This window comes from Coloeus monedula, assembly GCF_965178545.1.
Source record: "Coloeus monedula genome assembly, chromosome: 1".
In the NCBI taxonomy this organism is placed as follows: domain Eukaryota; kingdom Metazoa; phylum Chordata; class Aves; order Passeriformes; family Corvidae; genus Coloeus; species Coloeus monedula.
The window spans coordinates 11,977,209-11,989,364 of record NC_138781.1 but is presented as its reverse complement, the minus strand read 5'-3'; the positions used below and the strand labels follow the sequence as shown (position 1 = coordinate 11,989,364).

At 44.2% G+C, this 12,156-nt stretch overlaps 1 protein-coding gene across 1 annotated transcript; it reads left to right on the top strand.

Moving 5' to 3' along the window:
• Window positions 1-3,436: 3,436 nt before the first annotated feature.
• Window positions 3,437-12,089, top strand: KLF6 (KLF transcription factor 6). Its single transcript, XM_082282572.1, has 4 exons — window positions 3,437-3,921; window positions 6,804-7,377; window positions 9,098-9,221; window positions 9,639-12,089. Exons 1-4 carry the CDS (start codon window positions 3,820-3,822, stop codon window positions 9,688-9,690), a joined length of 852 nt encoding a protein of 283 aa, XP_082138698.1. The 5' UTR covers window positions 3,437-3,819; the 3' UTR covers window positions 9,691-12,089.
• The last annotated feature ends 67 nt before the right edge of the window (window positions 12,090-12,156 follow it).

Genomic DNA, 12,156 nt, shown 5'->3' with positions numbered 1-12,156 from the left:
CCTTACCAAAATTAATGAAGCAAAAGAAATGAAAAAAAAGCACACAGGGCTTTTTTTCCAGCACATATTTGTAAATTAATAGCCTTAAAGCAGTAAATAGGCTGCTTCTAAATTGTGGACAGTCCTACTTAAAAGCCATTGTGAAACTTCACAGGCAAAGCTCTGACATTCAGAGAAATCCTATATAATTTATACTAATTTTTGCTACTTATATAAATGGTGTTGATCATACAGAGTTAAAAACACAGGGAACATTTACAGAATTGGAAGTAAGTCTGTGACTATGTAATCAAAGGTATCCACCATGAATTAAGTGTATGGCAGTGACAAGAAAATCATCCAAGGAATTTGGTAGCTGTATTCCTTCCTAACTCACTAGCACTGTCCAGTCAGTACACACACTTCAGTATCCTTCACATACATAAATGAAGAGGCCTCTGCTCTAAATCAGGGTCTTTGTCCTTGGTTGGCACATCTAAATAAAGTTGTGTAGTCCCAAGGGACTGACTGATATTGCTTTGGATTTTTTAAAGTTAGCACATGTTTTCTTTTAAGGTTTTCAAGGTAAATTCCATCCTGGCTCACAACTGAAAAAATCCCAGTAGTATAAAACAGATATTTGAAACTTAAATGCTTTGTATAGCTTAAAGAAAGTCATTAGAGTCTAAATTATATCTTCAAGTATCTTCACTAGCTCATTCTTTCGTATTCTTTCATTTTGGGGCCTATTAAAATTTGTCCTAACATTTATTATCCTCCACAGACTACAATAAATTCCCTTCAACTCACACACCATCCCTTCGTTCCACATGGCTGCTATTAGTGCCAGTAGTTTCCCTTCAGCCTGTGTTCCACGGAACAGTCTCCTAAACCACAGCATGTTATTGACTCACCATTTCATTTTAATTCCTGATTAAACACATACTGGGCAAAAACACTTTGCCTGTTTTCTTCACTCTCTAGTCCAATCCATTCTTTCTTATCTGGGTTTGACCTTTAGTTCTATTGATGCTTTTTGATACTTGAAATTAAAATTTGTTAGTACAGTTGCAATCTAGAACCAACTCATCCAGTGACACATATGTCAATTTTCTTTTGCCCATTGACAGTTGTCTAATGAAAGCCAGAATTTAACCAGAATATAACTTAAACAGTTTTTACTGCACTATAGTCACATCTGTGCCATAGTTTTCCCTGATTTGGTTCATTTTTTCCTACAGCGGGATTCTTCATCTCACTCAACCAATCACAGACTGACAGCAGCGCAGAAAACATTACTTATTAAAGAGGCATTTCATTTAAGGACCTCTGAATCTCCATTAATTTGCATCTGCTATTTCCAGTTGTCCTTCACTGGGAAATACTGCCCATACAAAATAAGATCCTTATGCCTCAAACTCCACATGGGCAGAGCCAACCTCATCCAGCCTCTGACAAGCCCAGATTTCTCTGACATGACACACAGCTAAAAAGGGGACAAGTGTAAAATAGAAAGAGTGGATAGCTGCATTTACTGTCACTGTGTTTGAAAATAAAAATCTGCTCTAAACAGGGAGCGGGTCAGTTAAAAAAAAAAACCAAATAATTCCCAGAGTTATGTTACCAGGTTATATTTGACTGGAGCCCACACCACATTTCAGGCCAAAAAAATATTTTACTCCACAGAACTAAAAGCAGGCTCAAGTAAGGTGTATAATTCATCTACTTAAGAGGGCTCTTCTTTTTTTGCCTTCTGCACTTTTCCTCAGAGGATCAAGTTTTGGCCACAAGTAGACACAAAGCTACCTGCACTATCTGTTGCCTGCAAGGCAATTTTGGATATATATTTACATGTTTGGCCATGTGAAACCAAGTAAAGAATTACTGATTCAACCAAGTGTGCATAATTATCTGTATTTAGATGTTTTGTGTTTTCAGCATCGCCTTGTTTTTCTAAACATAAAATAATGCTCTATTTGACCTTACACTTTTTTTTTCCATAGACACAGGAAAACCAACCACGAACACCAGCTGTTTGTTTAAGGAATCACCATATTAATAGTTTATGAGGGGCCCAGGGATGGAAAGTTAGACTGACATTTTCACACCTGCAATCACCAGCTTACAGAAGACAGTAGGCAGAAGAAATACACATTAAACACTTCAGTTACCATTTGCAGGTAACCAGCAACAGATACAGAGAAAAGTGGGGAAATGAAAAGAACAGAGATGAGATTATGATGAAAACATCAGCAGAAAATTAGAAGTCCTTTAATAATTAGAAAACCAAACCAGAACACATTAGGACTGTTTGTTCCATGTACTGGACACTCCTTTGGAAAACTAATGACCACAGTTTCTTAAATTGTATTAAGGCATTCCTATCATTGACAAGTCTAATCTTAAAAAAGCTGATGCTCAACAACAACTCTATCTGTGCAGGTGGAATTGGGAGAAGCAGTGTCGGATGGTGCCGGCCAGGAGCATCCGCCGTGGTGTCCATTCATGCAAAGATCACCCTCCATGAGAAGCTCCAGGACCATCATCCAGGGTCCAAATGCTTTGAGACCCAGCTCCCCTTCCCAGGTGTCACTGAGGCGTCCCTAGCTGTCCCTCGGGGCACAAAGGACAGAAACATCCGAACTCTCCTGCTCACGGGAAAGCACAACCCAGGGCAGCCCCAGCGCCTGTGGATGGTGCTTTGCAGCCTCGCGGGGAAGGTGCTTTGGGGAGCTCAGAGTCAGCCTGCTCACACGGGACACCCCCTGCACAGGCCGAGAAGGGGTCACGGTTACCCCTGGAGAGACGAGGCACCCCCGCACAGGCCTGGGGAGTCACGGTTACCCCCGCACAGGCCCGGGGCACCTCGGCACAGCCACGGCGGGGTCACGGTTACCCCCGGTCAGACGGGGCACCTCGGCACAGCCACGGCGGGGTCACGGCTACCCCCGGGCAGCCGGGACACGATGGGACACCGCGCCGAGGCCCGGCGGTCACGGCGGCCGCCGCCACACGGGACAGCCCGGCCGCAGAGCGGGCCCGGCCCCGCAGCGCCCCCCGCGGCCAACGCCGGCAGCGCCGCGCGCTCGCCGCTCCCCTCCCCCGCGCGGCCGCCCCGCGCGCGCACACCGCCCCTTCGGAAAAAAGCAGCCGCTGCTTCCCCGCTTTATATACCCTGCTAAAAATAGCCTGCCGCCGGGCCGGCCAATCAGGAGGGGGCGAATTTCGAATCGGGCCAATGGCGGGAGCCGTCACGGCCGGGCTCGGTCACGCCAGGAGGAGCCGCGATGTCTGCGGCGCGGCGATTGGGCGGCCCTGACGTCATCGGCACGCGGGTCGCGGGGCGCGCGGCGGGGATTGGGCGGCGGCGGCGGGCGGCGCGCCGGGATCACGCGGGGCGGGGGCGGGCGCGGGGGCGGGGCGGCGGCGCGGCCGGGCAGAGCTTTGAATAGGGAAGTTTTGCGGGGGGCTCCGCTCGCAGAGTCCGCGCCGTGTTTGCAAATATTGGGGCCGCTCCTGCGCCAGGTCCGCCGGCCGCGGGAGGGGGGACAGCCGCGCGCCCGCCCCGGGAGACGTCCTGCCCTGCTGTGCGATTAAACTTTGCATGAAACTTTGGGTCTTTTTTCCTCCCCGAGCTCCTCAAGGAATTAATATATATCTCTCTATATATACAATTTTATTTTTTTTTTCTTTTTTTCATCTCTGGAGGAAGGGGGGGGGGGCTTGGAAACTGAGAGCAGAGGTTGACACCCCCCCGCACACACCCCGCAACCCCTGCACATAAAGGAGGCATCTGTATTTTTGGTAACCAGCACTGACTTTGTTGTTGCAACTTGAGACATGGATGTTCTCCCAATGTGCAGCATCTTCCAGGAACTCCAGATTGTGCACGACACGGGTTACTTCTCAGCCTTGCCGTCCCTGGAGGAATATTGGCAACAGGTAAACGAGGATGTCGATGTTGTTGTTGTTGTCGGGGATTTTTTTTTAAAGCCGTATTAAAGGATAAAGGATGAGCGGATTTAAGAAAGAAAAAAAAAAAAAAAAGAAAAAAAAATCAAGCCCAAGTGTCAGCGAGGAGTTTGGGGAGAATTCAGCACAAATGTGTAGAGATGTTTTGAAGCAGGTGTTTCGGCTTTGAGCAGACGGCTGTCTGGGGGGAACAGTCCCGAGGCGGATGGAAGGAGCTGCGCATCCCCGTCTCTCGTTGTTTACCGCCGGCGCTGCCGGGGGCTGTCAGCGCCCGCGGCCGCTCCGCTCCGCAGCCGCGCGGAGCCGGCGCTCGCTCCACACCGAGTCCTGGCAAAAGTTTTGCGCTTGTACCAGGTCCAGACTCCACAGCTGGGTCTTGTCATCCGAGCTCCCTGCCTTGGCCAAGGGCTGCTTTGCGCCCTGTGCTGTGGGTTTGTGCTTTCTTTTTTTTTTTTTTTTTTTTTTCCTGCTGGTGTTGGTGTTTTTTGGTTTTGTTTAATTTTTTCCTGCAAATTTATACTATTATTGTTTTTGTTCCTGGCGAAGATGGGGAAAAAGCCCTCCAGGAGTGTCGGTACACATGTCTGTGTATGTGCTGTAAATACATGTATAGAGCGTGGCTGTTCCCAGCGCAGGGAGCTTTGTCGAGCCCGTGAGTTGTCAGTCATATGACAGCGATCCCCTTGTGCTAATTGCCCTGGCCGGGAAGGGAGAAGAACGGAGGCTCCTTCCCTTTAATGGACATTTTTTTTTCCTTTTTTTTTTTTTTTTTTTTTTTTTTTTTTTTTTTTTTTTTTTTTATAAATCCCTTTCTCTCCTTACTGTGATGCAAGCAGCGGGCTGGCAGGGTCTGACAGCCGTGCGGAGCTCGGGGCAGCGCGGCCGCCGCTCCGCTCGCTCCGCAGCGGGGGCTGCTCAGCCCGGCCACCGGATCAGATACCTGCTGCCTTTGCAGAAGGGCCGAAGGAGCCTTTCCCAGAAGGTTGAAATGCAAAGTGTTACAACCTTCACATGCCTACTAATTGTATGCAATGACTTTTTTTTTTCCTCCCTCCCCCCGCTCCCCTTTCAGAGCGGCAGCTCCATAGTACGTGATTGAAATGGAGCTAAGTAGTTTCCTTCAGGCATTCGGGCGCTTGGCGAAGCGCCAGCCCTCGTTCCCAGTAGCCTTCAGAGGCATTTAAACTCGGAGAGCTTCACTCTGCTCCCCATTACTAATCTATCTAATGAGGAATTTAAATTAGCCGGGGATATGAAAGTTTAACAAGATCTTAATAAATGCTTTTTTTGCTTGTTTTCACGGAAAACCAAAGCACTATTGTGCTGTCTCTGTAGAAACCCTTTTTGTTTTTAGCAGCATTGCAACCCAGTTCCCTAATTACAGACAGATACATAAATACCGTGTGCAACAGTGGGTTTGGTTTTGGGGGTTGTTTGTGGTTCTGATTTTTCTGTCCAATTTTTCCCTACACTCCGAGCCTGACCAGAGCATGTGACCCCGTTTGCTGGAGCGGTGCTGGGGGAGAAAAGAGGCTGCTCCCATGGCGGCTCTGCTCATGGGCAGATGGAAGGGGGCTGTGAGGGGAATGTGTGGCATTTGGGACCAGGTTTTGCTACCGGGCTTGGAAAATATGACCAAGCTAAAATAAGTCGCGTTTGATTTGGAAACTTGGTGTGTCCATTTTCTGTGTAAAGCTTCCATATGGCTCGTTTCCTATAGTGGAAAGAATAATCCCAAAACATCAGCTTGTTGCCATAACAGTTCACTTTTTTTTTTTTTCTCTGAAAATGGCTAGAAAGTCAGCAGGGTGAATTGAAATTGAAACCCACAGTTTCACCCATTTAGGGTGGTTTTGTTTTTTGTTTTGTTTTGTTTCATGGAGTCGAGGGGAATGTGGTCGGGGGTAAGTTGTCCATGTACTGTTACATGTACATTTGCAGAGTACTTTCTTGGCAGATAGTCATGGTTTTAAAAGGAAGTCTCCTTTGGCATTTCGTGAAAGAAAGAGATGACTCATACAGTTGCACTCTTGGCCAGTAGATAAAGTTCTTGTTCATTGTGGGACTCCCAGCAGGACCTCAGAGTAATTTCCCGTGTCCCATCCTATAGAACAGTACATTTCTATTCTGGAACTTTTTTCCTCCCCTCTCCTCTGTTGTTGAAGTTCTCCATGTTCATCTGAACACGCATGGGAGCAGTTTGAGTTATGTGGTGTGCATGCCAGTGCGCTTGGAAATGACATTCTTTGAAAGTCGAGTGTGCTGTGTTCTCATGCACAGGAAATGGGAGGATGTCTGCTGCTCCATTGATGTTCCCAGAAGACAGGCCGGCAGCTCCGCAGCCTTGCTGAAATGTGGCTTTGTTTTCTGACGCAGAGTTAGGGTTTTTACTGGGTGTCAGAGCACATTGTATTTGGTTGGGTCCTTTCAGCCTCATGATTGTGTGAGAGAGATACAAAACAACTTGAAATTAGTCAAGGTGCAGGAGCGAAGTGTGGTTATATGTTGTGGTTCTCTATGGTCGTTTTCAACATCAGCCTACTGAAAACACAGATTTTATGATGAGAGTGATGATAATTTGACTGAGTCATTAGAATGCTATTTTGGAAACCAAAGCTGACTTGCACCTTCAGCTGTGTGTTTGAACTCCTGCCCAGGTCTCGAAAACTGAGTTCTTTTCATCGTAACAGTCACCTAGTTAGAGCTTGAGGAGCCTTTAATTTGTTTTGAACCTCGAAACCTCAAATCGAACGTACTACATTCCTGCATGCTTTTTGAAGTGTAAAATAATTTGGTTTATTTTTAAGCAGGCCTGTAACTTTTCTCTTTATTCTTACTTCTCTTTTACATAGACATGTTTGGAGCTGGAACGGTATCTTCAGAGTGAACCCTGTTATGTTTCTGCATCTGAAATCAAATTTGATAGCCAGGAGGATCTCTGGACCAAAATTATTCTGGCACGTGAGAAAAAGGAGGAATCTGAACTGAAGAACACATGTGTCCCGAAAGAGGACAATCTTGCTAGTCAGAACTTAGAGACCAACAGTTTGAATTCTGATGTGAGCAGTGAATCTTCAGACAGCTCTGAGGAGCTCTCACCCACGACAAAGTTTACCTCTGACCCTATAAGTGATGTTTTAGCCAGTTCAGGAAACTTGAGTTCATCTGTCACTTCCACTCCCCCTTCGTCTCCTGAGCTGAGCAAGGAGCCTTCTTCCCAGATATGGAATTGTACGCCGGGTGAGTTGCATTCACCGGGGAAAATCCGTACCGGTACCACTGGAAAGACTGCAGAAAAAGGTACACCCTCCAATGGTGACACCTCTCCAGATGGCAGAAGGCGTGTTCACAGGTGTCATTTTAACGGTTGCAGAAAAGTTTACACCAAAAGTTCACATCTGAAAGCACATCAGCGCACTCATACAGGTTGGTAACCCTATGCTTCTCAAGAGCTGGCAGCTACTGTAGGGATACCCCTTGGTGGTGGTAGTGGTGTCACAGCATTACTCAATCACTGGGTGGTAGCCCAGGTTTGGAGAGATGATGTAATAGTAGCAGAGGCTTACCAGCATGGACGACATCACTTCCTCATTCTCTTCATGAGCCAGGGCAGTTGGTGGTGGATTAGACTGCTGTCATAGCAAATAGGAGCTACTTGTCTAAGCAGGCAGTAGTTGGGAAGCTGCAGCAGCACGTGGTCTTCAGGAGCAAAGGTCCAGCCAAAATAGGTGCCAGGCCTTTCATGATGATTATTTCTAAAGTAAAAGTGAGCTATGACTTTATTACTAAAAGAAAGGGATATATATGCAAACATCGGTCAGATCACTAAATAGTCTTTAAGAACTTGTTTTTATGCTTCAGACCACATCGGGTCTATTTTATCAGACACACCAAGGCCTTGATTATATTAAGTATAGCTATATTTGTAACTTGTTTAACACTTTAATGCGTGTCATCAGCAAAAAATCTTGGAAAGCCCACTGTATGGTGTTGTCCTTCTGACACATCTGCCCAACTGGACTTAAAAATGTACGATCTACTGTATAATTTGATGCCAAATTACCGAGCAACAGCATTTCATTGTTATGAAACCTGAACTAAAAATAACAATCCTGTGTATTATTGGGAAAGAAAGTGAGGAAGATAGATACTTCAGGGCTTTTATGAATATTTTATGGTTGAACTAGCGTGCTGATGTGCTTGTTTGAGCATTATTATTTGACATCTCTTTATGACAGCAGTTAGATGCATAGAGCTGTGCCTTGGCTCAGTAGTCATGGCTTAATGTGAGGAGCTGGTTTGGTGTTCTTGGTGTACCAATGCAAACACCTATATGGATGGTTGTTTTGGTTTTTTTTTTCCCCCTAAGATGTGGGAAAGAGAATTCAAGGAAAAGATTCTATTTTCACTCGTGCTCAGCATTTTGTGGCTTTTATGGGAAGTCTGAGCAAGCTCGGATGCTCCCATTGTCATGCAGAAGTCAGATAAAACAGGATTATTTCAAGAGAAAAAAACAACTTCCACTGAAACCGTGGTTGTTGAGCAGACATAAATAGCTGCCAGACTCAGAAGTATTGCAGAACTGGTGTTCTGGTGCTGTCTGGTTGAGAACGTTCCTGTGAATGGAAGTGGTATTTCTTGAATGCTGAAATAGCAGTATTCAAAGCGGTATGCAGGCTTTTCCAAGAATAAGTGGCTCAGCAGAAAGGAGGTTGCATGTTATGCAGATGAGTGAGTGACAGAGGACTTTGATGCAATACAGTAGCCTAATTGCATTTTGGAGCCTAGCTGTGCTGTCTTTAATCACCTTTATGAGGTGAATGGTACCTGTTTGGGAGTAAGCCTGCCATTTATGGATGAACAGGAATGGTAGAGGGCTGGATTCCTTTGTTTCCTGGAAGCCTGTTTAATCACTTTTTTTAAATTAATGTTTTTCATTAGAGTGAGATTATTTGATGTGCTGTTGCAGCAAGATAAGTAGGAATCGTGGGTGAATTTTGTGAGCCTTCTATGCTTACGTGTTCTGAAGCATTCAGGTTAAATAAAATTGTCTGTCTTTGGGGAAGTGCAGGAGGTTTACATAGAAAATGATAGAACCTGTCTTTGAATGAAATCATGACTAACATGTAATCTGCTTTCTTTGTAGGGGAAAAGCCTTACAGATGTTCATGGGAAGGGTGTGAGTGGCGTTTTGCAAGAAGTGATGAATTAACCAGACACTTCAGAAAGCACACTGGTGCCAAGCCTTTTAAATGTAGTCACTGTGACAGGTATGTGACTGAAATGCACCCTTTTAAATAGTTATTTTTAATGCTTGTTGGAAAGCCAGTCTAGGCTGCTTTTTGCTTGTGTAGGAATTATTTGGGAGCATAACTGTGTCTGGTAGTTTTTAGGAACTACTGCATATTTAGACTAGAAAAACCCTTCCATTTTACTGATCGTTGGGAAGTGGTTTGTAGCCTGATCTTGCAGATGAATGTTGAGAAGTCCACAGTCCACCCATCTACAGAGCTCCTGGGTGCCCAGAGACACCTTGAGTACTCCTGTGTATCCCGGGAATGCCAAATCCCTCCTCCACCAGCTGTGTTTTGGAGCAGCAGAGCAAGGGGAGGTGCCTCAGCCCCGCGTGTCGCGTCGCGTGTGCCGGCGGCCGTGGGCTAACGCACAGCCTCACTCTTGCCTTGCAGGTGTTTTTCCAGGTCTGACCACCTGGCCCTTCACATGAAGAGACACCTCTGAATGGGTCAAGAGGTGAATCCTGCGGGCTAAGAGGCGTCAAGGTTGAAGAGCCTTGAGCGGAGGGATGCGTGTTCCAGCCAAAGCATGCCATTTTGCACCCTACCCAGTTGCCTCCAGGACCTCACTTCCTTGAAGGTCTTTTGAGGGCTAATAAGTCATGTAAGAACGGCATAGCAACCGCGGTGCGTGATGTTTGGGATTTCCTGGACTCATACACTGGTATCTAACCTTCTGAGTGGCTCCTAAGCCTTTGCCGTGAGCATGTGCACTGAGAATGTTAATGATTGGGCGACTGTATGCGATGAGGATCTCTTGATGACTGTATGCTGAGGCACATTTTTTTTCTTGTGGTTGTTTTATAACTGTAAGAGAAAAAAAAAAAGTCTGAATGTCTTGTATGTGAGGAATATCTTGTGAGACGGGACGACCACCAATCATTTCCAAGGGGTGGGGGGAGGGGTGTCTGCACCTTTTTAGAGGGAAAACCTGAGAGGGGAAAGGGGGGAATAAAAAGAGTCAGGATGCCAGAATGGAAATGGGGGACCTCCCTGTTCCTGTGTGAGAGGAGCTTTAGGTGTCTGGTGCAGCTATTAAACGTGCAATGTGTCAAGTAGCTTGTTTTACTTGCTACAGAGCTCATTTGTAATCCATTGTATAAGCTGTGTATTTACAAATGTAACACAACTATAACTTTTCATTATAATACAAAGGTTATTGCATGGTTCTGGGGAACTATATGCTTTTCCATTCTTTAATCAGGACTGCAGTTTTGATTCCAGTTAAGAGCAGCTAAAATACAATTGGTCTAATGTTACATAATGTATGGAACATGAATAATTTTTTTGTTGGGTGGATAAAACCACTATTGGTTAGAAACTGATTTTTCTCATGCAGCTAATTTTTCTCTTATTTATGCCTTGAGGACTAACTTCTGGTTTTCTAGCTGTTAATGCACTGTTGACCTTAATAATGGTGCCTTATGCAAGTGACCTTCTCTTGCAGGGGGTCTTATACAGGGGTATGGGTGATGCATGCTTTATTAAGGCTCTCTTTTCACCTGGCATTGTACTGTATCAAATGTATAATATGAGGGGAAAAAAAGGTTACTTCCAGGGTCCTCCTTCACAAAGACAAATATAGAGAAAAGTCATTCATGTCAGTACAGTATTTGTTTAACTTAGACAATTTGACTGTGTTACAGTATAATGCATATGCCAATTGAATACCTGACCAGTTCTGCCACCTTGAGACTTTTTTTATATTGACCTTGCACAACAACTGTGTATATACACACCCCAACTGTACTTAATATGTCCAGTTTTCATACATATTAAAGATACAGAAGTATTAAAAGATGTATTTGCTTAAAAGGCACAAGTTTCACATCTATATATCTAGCTATCTGTTGGTCATACAGAAAGAAACTATATTACTTTTTTTTTTAAAAGTGGGCAGAAGAATAATTGTGTATGTATATTTGTGTGTACAGTCTGTGTATGTGTGTATATATATAGATAATATATAAATATTTTTTTTAAAAGGAAAAAATTAGAACACATAGCTAGAAAATGCCACAGCCCATCAAAATATTCCCGTTCTCCCTTCCCCCCCGCAATACGGTCATTAAGGAGACAAAGAAATGAAAGATACAGTTAATTAAAATCTAGCATTTTTAGAGGCTTTACCTTTAGCTTAATGGTATGCTAAAGGCTTTGTTGGCATTCAGTCCTTCTCAGACTGCTGACTGTGTTTTGTAGTTATTAGGTTGTCTGGAATAGCGTATCTGTGGCCATTTAAGAATGATATGAACCGAATATTGGCATGCTAAAAGAATATTAGCTGTGTGCAGAAGAAGTACACTCGGATTTTGGCCTTCCAGCTTACTGGAGGACCTGTAAGTGAGCTAGTCGTTGTGGTGGTTGAGCTCTAATTTTACATAGTTCAGCTAAAATAAAGACTGTTTTTTCCTAGAGTAGGTATAGTCTGTCCAAAACCAGTTTTGTTTTGTTTTTTTTAAACCAGCTCACTACAGTCTGCAATGAAACATGTGACCTGTTTCTTTTACTATTAATTATCAGTCTTGCTTACTCTGCTAATATTTTGGTATATCTTCCTGGAAATGTATGTAGATAAGTGGTTTAAAAAAAGTATATGCAAGTGATCTGGTTCTATGGAAAACACAGGCTTAAATCATTCTCATTTCATTTTTGGTTTAAATTGCCTGAATATGCACTTTTTTTTTCTTCCCCCAAACAGACAAAATTTTCCAGAAGATGAATTTCTATTTACGATCGGGTTTTGTTGTGTTTTTAACTCCTTGTTTGCATTGTCCTTGGCTTAGCCGTAATTCTTATAAACAAGAAATTAAAAAAAAAAAAAAAAAAAAAGAAAAGCAAAAACAAACAAACAAAAAACCAACCCCAAACAAAAAAAAACTTGCACTGGCTTGTCTCAATTGTGAAATAC

Bases quoted from the DNA above. Each gene is read 5' to 3' on its own strand.
- KLF6 (XM_082282572.1), top strand. From the start codon at position 3,820: ATGGATGTTCTCCCAATGTGCAGCATCTTCCAGGAACTCCAGATTGTG. The intron at 3,922-6,803 runs GTAAACGAGGAT...TCTTTTACATAG, and splicing joins TGGAGGAATATTGGCAACAG to ACATGTTTGGAGCTGGAACG. The intron at 7,378-9,097 runs GTTGGTAACCCT...CTTTCTTTGTAG, and splicing joins ACATCAGCGCACTCATACAG to GGGAAAAGCCTTACAGATGT.